At 34.4% G+C, this 14,552-nt stretch overlaps 1 protein-coding gene across 1 annotated transcript in view; it reads right to left on the bottom strand.

Annotated features, from left to right (window-relative positions):
- The window catches only part of LOC106110172 (nephrin-like), a 100,937-nt gene that overhangs the window by 34,064 nt on the left and 52,321 nt on the right, over positions 1–14,552 (bottom strand). The window contains exon 3 of the mRNA XM_013291901.1: positions 4,029–4,176. Coding sequence (XP_013147355.1) covers positions 4,029–4,176 — 148 coding nt within the window. The remainder of the gene's footprint in view (positions 1–4,028; positions 4,177–14,552) is intronic.

The following is a 14,552-nucleotide window of genomic DNA, read 5'->3' as shown; positions in this document are numbered from 1 at the left end:
ATAACTGTTTTCACTGCCGTAACATTAGTATTAAAACTTACTGCTGTCTCGGTTTTATCATATTATTATTGATAAGAATATTTTAAATAAGCGCGAAACAGTGTAAGCCTACTGTAATGTACAAAATAGTTGCAAAAACTACGCATCTAGCAGTACAGTGGTAGTGCCCGCTTTAACATCTTAGCACTGCAGGGCCGGCACGCCCGGTGTAATACCACGACCACACAGAAGACAGGCGTGAAATGGAAGCAATTCCGTGTTTCGTCCGATGAGTGTGGTGCCGGAGGCCTAATTTAAGTCCCTTTCTCTTTACCACTCTTTTCTCATGAGGAGAGGATGAGGAGGGGAAGTGGATTTGACAGTGGAGGGGATGCATAGGAGGGGAAAATATCCTCTTTATGTGCGTCTCCTCCTCTGTGGGATAAGGGTAGGCAACGCATTTGCAATTGCTGATGTCTATGGGCAGCCTTCGCTTTGCCGTTTTATCAGATTCAAGTGGCCGCTTGCTCGTTTGCCACCTTATATTTAACAAAAAAGTAGTTAATTTCGTATAGTAAAATAAGCTGGGCACCTACCACGAAAATTTGCGAAAAAGTATTCATTGTCGACTATACTTGTATGAGATATATTGGTGTACTTTACGTTCGATTTTCTCGCTCGCCCTCCAGATCTCTATCCCAAAATTCTAAAGATTAGAAATCTATCCATACTTTTACTTTAAAATTAGAACAGAAAATTTTACAAGTTTGTAAAAAAAAGCAGTATACATTCAGCCATTAACAGAACACATTTTAAAACCGCTTAGAACACGCTGTTAAACGCGCTGTCAATTTTAAATAACTAAAACATTTTACCGTTTAAATACGTATCAACTACCCATAAAAATGATCGTTAAAGTCGCAATACACGGCAGAGATGCGTCAAGTTCTCTCAATCCAGTAAACGCAAACATAAAATCTCGTTGACACATTTTCATATAAAAATGTGCAAACGATGCCACGGATTTCGAAATGACATTGATATGAAAACTTCAGATTTTACGGAACTTTAGATTCATATTGACGTGTGTTGAAAGCATTTTAAATTGTGCATTTTTCATATAAATTACTATGCACAGTAAAGCAGTAGTGATAAATGCGATATTTTTTCAAGTAATCTTTTAGAAACATGCATATTATACTTACATTGCCGTCCATAGTGCCTATCATGAATATTCGTGAAAACGTTTCTAACGAAAATGTACAGCAATTGTTATAAAAATAGATTGTATGCATAGCTTGAATTTCCTGATACACCCTGTATTGTAGCAACTTCACTCGCAATATGACGAGGCAGCCAATGTCAATTGAAAAACACGTTGACATGGTGGGATTCAAACCCAAGACCGTAGATTACAAGTCAAGTGCTTAACTCCTGAGCCACTGACGCTCTTTCATGTTAGATCGGGCGTACATCTTTGATTAAACTATATCACAAAAGTTGTGCGATTGTCGATTGTTTCTCAGCTAATCCAACTAAAAAACAAATTTTTGCGTACCTCCATATAAGCTCACAGGAATAAAAGCGCGACTAAACACGTGCGATAGTTTAGCCAAAGATGTGTACGCGCTCTAAGAGTACGTATTTTATCTATACTATTATAATAGAGCGTAAACACACACTTCTTTGTTGCCTAAGATGTCAGATATTACAGCATATTTTTGAATAATTCTTTTTATAATAAAAAGCCCTACACTTGTGTCACGCTTTTAGGCTATATGTTTTCACGCAATTAAATATAGGGGGTTAATATTTTGGATAAAAACCCTAATGTGGGAAAGAGACCATAAGTTGCTGCCAACATCATGGCAGTAAGATTACCCAGGTTTGTCATCATGTCATATCATTTTGACATTTGTAATTGATAATTTGACACATGTAAAGAATAAAATAAAATTATCATAATTTTATGCGGATGAAGACGCACGGGAACAGCTAGTATAGTTCGAACAAAATTAATTACGTGAAAAGAAAAGAAGGCTTTAAATTTAATAGATTCAAGTTTAATTACTACTAAACAGTTTCTGAGGTTCTCCTTAACCTGTTTCTATATTATTCAATAATGGTCAGATTTATAGCCTTACAAGTGGGTACCGGGTTTATTATCCATAAATATGTGTTTTACTGTTATTGCTTTTGTATCGTTAAGTTAAATTTTAATGAAGTCATTTCACTTTGAAGGTCTCACTTTGAGTAATAACTTAGGTGTCGGGTCACTTTAAAATATAAAAATAATCATACAATGATAAGCTAAGTGGGTGTGTGCTGAGCTAAGTGAAATAAAAATTGTACTAAAAAGTAAAGCTTTTTATTCAAAGAAATAAGATAAGAAAAAAAGCATTGAAGCTTTTCAAGTGTTATTATTTATATTTTACACGACATTTTGTTTGATGTAGTACATTTTTAACTACAACTACTGTTAATTATTTCTTAATCTCAAGTGATACTTCTTGGTGCGTTCCAGCGCATTAAATCACATTTTTTTATATAAGAGAAGGGGGCAAACGAGCGGCGAGAACACAGAGATGGTCAACGATGCCCAGACATCAGCAACACCGGAGGAACTACAGATGCGTTGCCGTTTGAGGAAATTGTAGGCTCGCTTCTTGAACACTAGTTGTTGCTTGCGACTTTGTCCTCGTGAAATTAAAGAATAGTGCAAAATATAGCCTATGTTACTCAGCGATAACGTAGCTTTTGAATGGCGAAAGAATTTTTGAAATCGGTCGTTGTTTTTGAGTAATTCAAATACATACAAAAATACAAATCTTTCCTCTTTATAATGTTAGTATAAAACAAAACAATATTTTACCAGTTATAATCTATATAGTTGTGAATTTTCTTTTCATTAAAGCATTCACAGTAATAATTCTTCTGTCCGGTCAAACGTCAGGATATCGTTAGGATAATACAGGGCCGTATTCGTGTAATAATGACGCGTTGGTCGATGCAGTTTGTCAATCACTTCGTGTCGTGTCGTCTCGTATCGTGTTAATCCGTGCTGTTCGCTTCGTTAGCCGCGTCACTAACGAGGCATGTCGCCTCGCTCACGGCAGTTTCCGATATGTGTTTAACATGTTTTTTTTTTGTCTACGGGGTGTTATTATGGTTGGTTTGTGTAGATTAGTGGATAATTGTTTTATAATTAGGTTTTTTACCATTTGACGTATCTATAAACGTAAGCATGTCTGTCTGTCATTTGTCTAATTCATATTTATATTAAATCTACACTAAATGACTAATTAAGGACTCCGAGTTTTGTAGTAAATGTATTGCAATAGTCTGGAAGTTTCTGTATAAACAAACATAGACAGTAAGTACTAAATTTATTTTGATTCAACGTTAAAATTAATTTCTAGCGATTAAAAAAGTGATTATTTTTTATCTCTCAACTTTTCTCCAAAATATAATTTGAGAGAATTTTCTCACTCATTAGCATTAATTACAAAAACGGTTGTTTTTGCTTACGTTTTTAGAAATAATAAAATCAAGTTGAATAATTAGTTAGTGGACTCTGAATTGTTTTTGAATATTAGATTGTCTTAGACTGAAATTGTACAGTCTTTAGTATTTTTTCTTCGTAGAACTTGCTAGAATAAATAATACTTAAGTATGTTTACGAATATATAAAACAAATTCTATAAGTAAATTCATTGGCAATATTTTTTATGATGACGTTACAAGTCTAACGCCTCTCTTGGTCTTCTATCTCCGTCGCTTATTGCCCTCTCGCTTACACGCACAGCTGACGGAACGCGAAAATAAGTCATGCTTTTTAAAGCATGCAACCGTTCTTCGACTCATACATTATTACGTCATAATAAAAATAATATTTAGATGGACGGATGTTTGTTAGAGTTTGTAGCCTAAACTGTTGAACGAATCTTGTTAATTGCCAGACGTAGAGGATTTTCAAGAAGAACATATTATTTTTTTTTAATTCCACACGGACGTGTAGTCAGTCGTCACATGCTAAAGCCTTAACTTACCTATACAAAGGCTTGCCGCCCGCATGCCGGAACCACAGCACCATGTAGACCCTATCTTCGTTAGTGTCCGGCTCGATGTCGCAGGGTAGGTGCGCGGTGCGGCCGACCACTGCCTGCACATCCACCGTCGACACTGGAACAAAGTCGACTATATCTGAGCTAATTTGATCTGTTCACACCGTTGTAGATTTCACTTACATTATAATTTATAGTAAACTAGTTGTTGCTCGCGACTTCGATCGCGTGAAATTGAAAACAAAAACGCAACGCTTTTTAATGGTGAAAGAGTTTTTGTAATCACCCCAGTAGTTTTTGAGTTATTTCAATACATACAAAAATACAATTCTTTCCTCTTTATAATATTAGTATAGATTGCTCCAGGCAACTTTGTTGGAAATTAAAATAAAGAACCAAGTAATAGTGCAACAAAAGAAAATATGTGTTCTTCCAGACTATGTTCTACATCTGTACCAAATTTCATCGAGATCCATTCAGCCGCTTAGACTACAAACACTAGCAAACATCCATCTAAGCTTTCGTATTTATAATATTAGTATGATTTAATTACCTTAACACATACTTCATACTAATATTGTAAATGCGAAAGTTTAGATGGATGGATGTTTGTTAGAGTTTGTAGCCTAAACGGTTGAACGGATTTCTATGAAATTTGGTATAGATCCAGAGGATAGTCGGAAAGAACATATGTGCTACTCACTTTTGTTTTTTTTATTCCACGCGGACGGAGTCGCGAGCGAAAACTAATACATAAATAAGGATATACCTTTCATGAGACATTTTATAATGAATTATTTTACGGCTTACTGAATTACATTTTATAATTAAGATGTTGACCGCGATACATCTTTAACCCTCGCCCTGAAGGACCCCCGCAGGGTCTGAAACTGGTCGGTGCCTTCACCGGAAAAAAGTATGACGTGAGTAAGCCGTTAAAAATTTAATTAGGATATACCTTTCTTTTAAAGTATCATATTATTATTCTATTCGTAGTAAGTTTATTTTAAGTTTTTTTTTACTTTTTGTATTAATTAATTCTTTCACGGTGCATCAGCGGTTCGTTCAGCGATAAGTAAATTGATCATTCAGCCGTGAACTAAGTTATTGCTAAGCTATCTTGTTGCTTATTCAAAACTTAAACCTTTACAGTCTCTAAAGCATTTTAATTTATCTTACTAACGGATACAATCATACTTCTTATCTATACTATTATAATAAAGCGTAAACACACACTTCTTTGTTGCCTAAGATGTCAGCAATTACAGCACATTTTTGAATAATTCTTTTTTTAATGGAAAGCCCTACACTTGCGTCACGTTTTAGGATATATATTTTAATGCCATTAAACTTAAGGGGTAAATATTTTGCATAAAAACCCTAACGTGGGAAAGAGACCATAAGTTGCTGCCGACAACAAGGAAGCAAGGTTGTCATCATGTCAGATGTAAACAATAAAATAAAATTTTCATAATTTCATGCGGATGAAGTCCGCACGGGAACAGCTAGTATTACATATGAGTGACTTTGGATCGATAGATGTTAGTTACTACATATCTGAATAACGAATTAACGCAATTTGGTCAAATTTGGCACAGATGTATAGGACATAATCAGGAAGAACACATAGGGAAATTATCAAGTTTTTTATTATCCGCGATCGAAGTCGCGTGCGACAGCTAGTTAAAAATAAATTACAAACAAATTTTATTCGAGTCTCATATTTTAGCAATAAAATATATTAAAAAGTACTTTTTTAGTATTTCATGTATGAAAAATTTGCTTTTGTACACCATCCGCAGGCCATATGAGATTATGAGTTTCATTTAAAATTCTAATTAGCTTTTCCTAGTATTTATATACTCAAAAACTCATTTTGAAACGAATCAAAAATGGAATTAAAACTACAGACAAAATTATCCATTCGTTCTTAAGAGATCTCAAGATCGTTCACTTGACAATAAATGTTCTCTACATTCACCAATAACCAACAAAGTCAACGTAATTCATTGGATATCAGAGCGATTATTCGTTCATTCATACACATTAATCATTCGTTCATTCATAATTCATTCGATATCGAAGTCGAGTGGGAACCCCGGAGCCATAAAATGTAACCACGGATGCAATTTGTTACAAATACAGCTGAATGAAGGAGCAGACGTTTGTACTATCGTTCCTTAAATTTGACTTTGAATGACAGGACCTGTTAAACGCGCATATCCATCTCTTACATAAAAAACATACAAGTTCTACACATGTTTGTTTTGTCTATTTGTGAAATATTTTAATTCAATATGTGTACATGAAATCGTAATAGTTATAGATTATAGCACGATATTACGTACATTCGAGTACTATAATTCATTTTATTTCATTGCGCGGCCGCAGTAGCGTCGTACGCGGCCTAGTCCTTTCTCTGTAGTCAAAGTTCTTTAACATGTCCAAATAGCACACTTCTATTCTAATAAGTACCGTATTGCAATAGTGTTAAAGATGTTAATTCCTTAAATTGTTTCGACATAACTGGCATGAATGTTTTGTTCTCTGTACTATAAAATTCCAAGAATTTTCGTCAAATTTCCAATGAACTTCGAAGTTATTTATTCAATTGTTTCATTAATAGTTTTCATTGTTTGTTCTAACGGAGTAAGAAATAGACAAAGAAACATATTTTTTATTTTTATTGACTCAATATAAAAAAAAATAGTAATAAAAAAGGGATAATAAAATATATTGTCGCAATTATAAGACATTTAATAGAATGAAAAAATGCGTCATTTAATTTTTACTAGATAAGGTCGTTTCTTTTTACGGTACATAAAATAATCCACAAACTTATTATGGCAAATTCGCTACAAATGTTCACTTGTCGGTCGACTTGGACATCGTTACGTTTTCGACCTTTTGACCTTCATATAATGAGAAACTTTCAAGTACCATATTACCTTTGTACACGCTTTGAGACTGTATGTTTTAAGTTACTTTATCACTTCTGGTCCAACAAACAGCATATATTTTTACTATTATATTGTGAAAGGTGATATAATCAAAAAGAGTGTGACTGAGATGACGTATGCTAGAGTCATGTGGAGGACAAAAACCTGTTGTGCCGACCTTACAGGAGCAGGATGAGGAGATGATGATGATGATGATAATGATTTTACGAAATCACACCTTTAGGAATCGATTGTTTTTTTTATAACATAAGGTAGCAAACGAGCAAGCGGCCACATGAATACGCCAAAATAGCGAAGCAATCGCTGTCTATAGATATCCACAATTGCAGATGCGTTGCCTACCCTTATTCGATGGAGGAGGAGACGCACATAAAGAGGATATTTCCCCTTTCTATGCATCTCCTTCACCGTCAAATCCACTTCCCCTTCCCATCCTCTCCTTTTAAAAAAAGGGTGGTAAAGAGAAATGGACTTAAATTAGACATCCGGCACCACACTCATCAGACGAAACACGGAATTGCTTCCATTTCACGCCTGTCTTCTGTGTGGTCGTGGTATTACACCGGGCGAGCCGGCCCATTCGTGCTAAGATGTTAAATCGGGCTCTACCACTCTTAGATTGCTATTTGGCTGCCAAAAAAAACGGTATTATATATCTTAGATCTAAATAACATACTGTAAATGGAAAAATAACAAAATGTCTTGTTTATTCAATTCATCCTTCATTATAAAAAGTGTTTTAAAATGTTCAACATTAAACGTAATAACAAAGAAATATATCCAGTAGACAAACAGTCTAAACTCGAGCCACTCGCGTTGATGAAGTCGACGTCAAACGAAAAAGACTAACTGGGAGACAGTTTTGTTAGCTCTTTTTACTCGACGCTACACTCAAGTAGTGTCTTAATTAACTTTTTATTGACTCGAGACGAGCACTATTATTATAAGCACCTCGGATGAAATTCTTTAATGAAAAATATTTTCACAACTTTGTAAATGTTTTAAATTTCATATTTTCTTGTCATTCTATATTTTTTTGTTTTAAACATACTATTGTTACACTAGCTGTTGTCCACAAATTAAGATAAATATAGCCTATAATATGCCTGTTTATGTCAGCTACTGTTCAGTAAAGTCATGTCGGAATCGGAGATTACCCGGAACAAACGCGACTTTCGGACAGACAGGCAACAAAAATTAAACGCGATTAACATTATCAACGCAAAATACGCGCTAGTCGTGGAGTTGCGGAAACCGTAGCCCCTACTACTACTACTACTAACATTATCAGCAACGCAAATACACCTTCTTCCCGAAATATGGAATTGTTTCTTTTGATATTACAAACAGACAGTCCAGTTTTATTAAATGTATAGATAGATCATACTAATATTATAAATGCGAATGTTTAGATGGATGGATGTTTGTTAGATTTTGCAGCCTACACGGTTGAACGGATTTCGATAAAATTTGGCATAAACATAGAGGATAGTCTGGAAGAAGACATATGCTACTCAGTTTTGTTTTTTCTAAATTCCACGCAGACGGAGTCGCGGGCGAAAGCTAGTAATATATACAAATTCTCTATCAATATCATCAGTCTGTCTACACTCGTTAATAAAACAGAAATCCCATGAAAAGTCTGGATTCGCTTTGTATTTTCTTTTGTAGAAACATGTAAAATAAAGTCATTTTACTTAGTGTCTATTATGTAGCCTTGAGAATATATCTTAAATGATAACTAGCGATTGACTAAGTTCATATTTTAAGTGGTTACTTAAACAAAAGATGGTATGGCCTTCTTTTGTTTATATCAAAAACATGTATATATGAAAACAATAACATAAATAAAATAAATAAATATACAGAGAAATTAAAACGCTTTATTTATCTAGATTAGATTATCACTTTAATTTATCATATTATGTCATTATTTGCATTTATTTTGCTCGTTAAGATCTAATATTACGTTCAAAATTCTCTAAGAATCATTTTAATTAATATTTGCCAGCGAACGGTGAACGAATTTATCGCTCTTCTTTGTCAAGTGATTCATATTTCATTCACCGATTGAATGGATCGTTCAGTCATCGTTAATTTATCTGATTTTACGCGGAAATTCATCAGTTATATCGTTATATTTTGTAATTTCTAACAAGAAATAATTCTAATCTAACTAATATAAATGCAAAAGTTTGTATGTTTGAATTGATGTTTCAGAAGGTATCTGCTGAACGACTAAACGGATCTCCATTCAATTAGGCATAGATTTAATAAATTTAAGGAATTATTTTTAATTCTACGCAGACAGAGTCGCGGGCGATGCTAGTATGTAAACGTTTAGGCTTTTTAATAGAATAAAATGTCCTGGATAGCCTCATAAAGTATGTTAACCGATTTAAAAACGTCTCTAAACAAAAGCTCCTTTTATACCACGGTTTGTATCTACTGCTCGTATGACTATGTAATTTAATTATACAAGTGCAACCGGGCTGAGTGACTAGTATTACACATCAAGCGATTTTGAAGCTACGATACGATATGTCGTGTAATTTGTGCTCCTTATCTTGGTAATTACAGTATTGGTTGACATCGCAGGTGGCCGAAAGATATCGAGCGTGTAATACTGTTTGAAGGTAATCAGTATTTAGTGTTATGTTGCTATCATTTACTATGGTAAGTAGTAGAGTGTTATTACCTTAGTGGTTAAGATTTTTTTATAATATAAGGTGGCAAACAAGCAAGATGCCACCTGAATCCATCGAAATGGAAAGCGACCGCTGCCCATAAACATCCGCAATTGCCGATGCGCTGCCTACTCTTAATTGACGGAGGAGGAGACGCACATAAAGATATTCCCTTCCTATGCTTCTCCTCCCCCATAAAATCCACTTTTTCTTCCCATCCGTTCCTCTTAAGAAAAGAGTGAAAAGGTAAAGGGACAAAAATTAGGCATCCGGCATCACACTCATCAGACGAAACGCAGAATTGCTTCCACTTCACGCCTGTTTTCTGTGTGGTTGTGGTATTTCACCGGGTTAGATGGCATATTCGTGCGAAGATGTTAAAGCGGGCTCTACCAGTGAAATTGGACTTGTCTGCAAGTCCATGTTCGATCCATGAAATATACCAATGTAATTTACCCGACGTATTTGCAATGACGATCGCACAATTATCATGCTACTGTCAATTGTTTCGCAGCCCATTCGACTGCTGCACAAGTTCAAACCGAGTAGTGTGCGCACCTCCATAAACTCATAAGAAACTAAACAGTTGTATGACAGTTTAGTCAAAGATGTACGCACTTTAATGTGTAAAGTAAACCAATTATTTCTGAACCAGCGTAGTAATCAAGGCCTAGGCATTTCACTTTTACCCTTAACATAGGATACGCTCCTAGTTTTTTAGCGCGCATTTTTATAAATTCATGGAGTGGTGTATTATCAATTTTAAATTACAAATACTTCAGTATGCAAATAAAAAGTAATTGAGAAAATTTCCTTTGAAAGAATGTAATAACGGACGTACAGTTTGAAAAGAAATACTTCAATAAATAATAAATTGTAGCAATTACAGTAAGATGAAATGAAAAATGCTTCAGTCAGCTATCGAACCCTTCATTTTCTATCTAAAATCTCCGATATTGCTACACAGATTAAAAAAGAATTAATTAAAAAATCAATAAACTCGACTTAGTTAATAGATTTCGTGACAGAGTTGGGAACACATAGAAAGGGCAATATTCACTTTTTGTAGATCCTTCGTCGATTAAACTTAACGCATATGAAATCACAGATGTCTATGGACAGCGGGAACTTCGCTATTTCGGCGAATTCAGGTGGCTTTCTCGTTTGGCATCTTATAAAATAAAATTCAGATATTAATATAGTTGTAAATGATTATAAAAGCTTTGGCCGCGATTACGTCAGAGCATGATTAAAAAAAAAACATTCCAGGCTGTTAATTATCTGCGTTGATATTTTCAACCACATCTAAACTAATATAATAAACCGGAAACATACACTTATTTGTTGCCTAAGATGTCAGCAATTACAGCATATTTTTGAATAGTACTTTTTTTAATAAAAATCCCTACACTTACGTCACGCTTTAGACTATATATTTTCCCGCCATTAAACTTAGGGAGTAAATATTTTGGATAAAAACCCTAATGTGGGAAAGAGACCATAAGTAGCTGCCAACATAAAAGAAACAAAATTATCATGCTTTGTCATCATGTCATGTCATTTTAACATTTGCAACTGAATTTGACAAATGTAATCAATAAAACAATTTTTATAATTTCATGCGGATAAAGCCCCGCGGGAACAGCTAGTTTTGTTATAATTTTATATTAAATTCATTTTTAATAACAGGTTGTACTTTTAACTAGTTCATTTTTGTAGTGACAGAAATACAGCGAAAAAATAAGAATTCACATTTCAACTTAATATAAAAAACGCAAGTTATAAAGCGAGATAAAAAAATAAACGAAACGGCAATTATAACGAGTCGCGCAAATTGAGATCCTTTTGAAATTTCATTCTCCAGTTTATTAAGGTCGCATTTACAGTGAAAACTTTATCGAAGAATGTTCAACAGTCGTTCTGGCTGGCATGAGGGTCGTTCACTTTTACGAGAAATAAAATGGTCCACTAACATACCGTTGGGAAGTATTCGAAACGTATTTGGCCGACGACAATCTTTATGCGTCGGATCGTAACTTTCTTCTTGAGTTACATAAAACCCCGTCCTACGTAACTGGGACGTTTGCATTAACTGCAATACGTTTTACGCTTATAATACACGTTTATTTTAGTTGTAAATTAATGTATTTCTATGCTAATAAGGGAAATAAATAGATTTGTATTTTTGTATGTAATAAACTCAAAAACAAGTGGGCTGATTTAAAAAAATATTTCTCAATTAAAAATCTGTTTTATCATTAAGGTTACATCATTAACAATTTTTTTCTTTAATTCTGCATAAAGTCGCGCTAGAATATCTTACTAATATTAAAAATGTGAAAGATTAGATGGATGGATGTTTGTTAGAATGGTTATCTTAAAGTGCTGAACGGATCTTAATGAAATTTTGCATAAATATAGAGGATAGGATGGAAATAGGCATACGCTGATTACTTTTGTTTTGTATTAGACACGGACGGAGTAGCTGGCGAAAACTAGTGAAAGAATAAAAAAATCTTATCGGTATTGTAAATCAAAATGTTAAGAATCTAAAAATATTTTAAACTCATACGTATGTGATTAATTTTATCAAACTGGAACTAACTTCGTTAAAAGGTAAACGTATTGAAGTTTCGCCGTAAATAGTGAAGCCAGTGTCCGAAGTTAATAATAAAGTTAACAAGAAAACTGCTTCTGAGACGGGCGTTATATAACAAATAAAAATATCGACTAAGTTACGGCACTCTAATAAAACTTAACACGAAATACGCAGTAAACATAGTAAGAAAGTCTCTTTATTCATTTTTATTTACTAGCCTTCGCCCGCGACTCCTTCCGTGCGAAACTAAAAAAACAAATGAAAGTAGCCTGTGTTCTTCCAGACTATCCTCTACATCTATACCAAATTTTATCGAAATCCGTTCAGCCGTTTAGGCTACAAACTCTAACAAACATCCATCTAAACTTTCGCATTTATCATATAAAGTATATGCTTTAATTGCTGACATCCTACACCACGAAGTTGTGTGTGTTTTCGCTTTATTATATTAGTACAGATAGTATATAAGTATAGGTTTACAAGACTAAATGCCTTTGGTTTAAAAATCCGCACACACTTCTGTCACACATGTACATTTCCAACCATGAATACATCTTACTAAAGTTATAAATGCGAAAGTTTAGATGGATAGATGGATGTTTGTTAGAGTTTGTACCCTAAACGGCTGAACAGATCTCGATGTAATTTTGCATAGGTGTAGAGGATAGTCTGGAAGAACACATAGGCTATTTACTTTTGCTTTTTTATTCCATGCGAACGAAGTCGCGGGCGAAAGCGAGTATTGTATACAATTTTTAAAGTTTTTTAAATGTATACATTTATGAAACTGACTGTACAATAGTAAAAGACCTATATTTAGTGTTTAAATATTCAATCGATATGCAACGAGTAAGAATTCTCAAGACGGTTTATTCTTTTCTTGCGGGTATTCGAGAACTATAAATTGTTTCCCATTCTTCTGTTTTTTACCACTGTTATCATCACCATCATCACCAGCTCACTCTATGTCCCCACCGAGGGGCTCGGAGCCTACCCTAATACGGGGTGACTAGGCCATAGTCAACCACGCTGGCCAAGTGCGGGTTGGTTGACTTCACACATATCTTTGAATTTCTTCGCCAATATGTGCAGGTTGCATCACGATGTTTTCCTTCACCGTAAGAACGTCGGGTAAATTATGTACATATGTAAATTCGAAAAATCGAAAATCACATTGGTACATGGCGGATTCGAACCCAAGACCTGTAGATTACAAGTCAAGTGTTCAAACCACTGAGCCACCGACGCTCTTAGCTGTTAGCCACCACTGTTAGCTTTTTAACTATTTTGATTTAGTCTGTATTCTTAAAAGTTATTTAGTCTGTGCTATAAATCAATACCATTTTCTTCATTGAAAATTACAATATAAACTTTGTAATTATGATCCAACGCATTTTTTAAATATATGTTTCATAATTTTAAAATGAAAGAATTCTATTTCTTATGTTAATAATCGGTCAGTAATCAGAGGTCAGAAATAAAAGTGTTTTATTATCTCGGCTACACGACGGCCATATTGGTAGTAACGCACAGGGATGTTGGATACATGATAAAATGGTGTTATTGGTAAGGTTATTCTGTACAAATTGGAAGAAAACGTAAGAGCTAAGGAAGTCTAAAGTGACTCCCATAAACATTAGTAAGAAGTAAGATTTGTACTTAATACCGTTCACAACATAAATAATATTTACTTGCGTTACTTCCAAGACGCAAAACTAACCTAACAAAACACCAAACAGTCATTTAACAAGACTCTAGTTTCTAATGCAAGCTGTAATTAGACATCCGTAGTCTTGAATATTCGCAACATTTTCTACTATCGCTGACAGATACTGTTAAATATTTCTCGGCAGCCGTCCTGCCGGAAACCTAATATGCCTCACAGCGCCTCACACCACCTCACAGACCTCATACCGCCTCACGGAACCTCACAGCGAAGACATTAGCGTCGTATCGACGGAACCGTGAGCGTTTACCATTTGTTCCGACGTCGTATTTCCGGGGACATATTCTTATATGATACTGGAAACGATTTGAAAGAAATATTTAATATTCAATGTTTATTTTAATTGCGGAAGATATTTTTCTCTATATTCATTATACAGATATAAATAATTTAAGAGACTTCAGTTTGTATCATCTGTAGAAAAAATTAAGAACTGTAATTATTAATATTTACTTACTAGTTTTCGCCCACGACTCCGTCCGCGTGGAATTAAAAAACAAAAGTGAGTAGCCTATGTGTTCTTGTAGATTGGACTAT

This window comes from Papilio polytes, unplaced genomic scaffold (assembly GCF_000836215.1).
Source record: "Papilio polytes unplaced genomic scaffold, Ppol_1.0 DF820844.1, whole genome shotgun sequence".
Taxonomy (NCBI): Eukaryota; Metazoa; Arthropoda; class Insecta; order Lepidoptera; family Papilionidae; genus Papilio; species Papilio polytes.
Note: the sequence above shows the minus strand (reverse complement) of the source record. Positions and strands in the feature narration are given on the sequence as shown.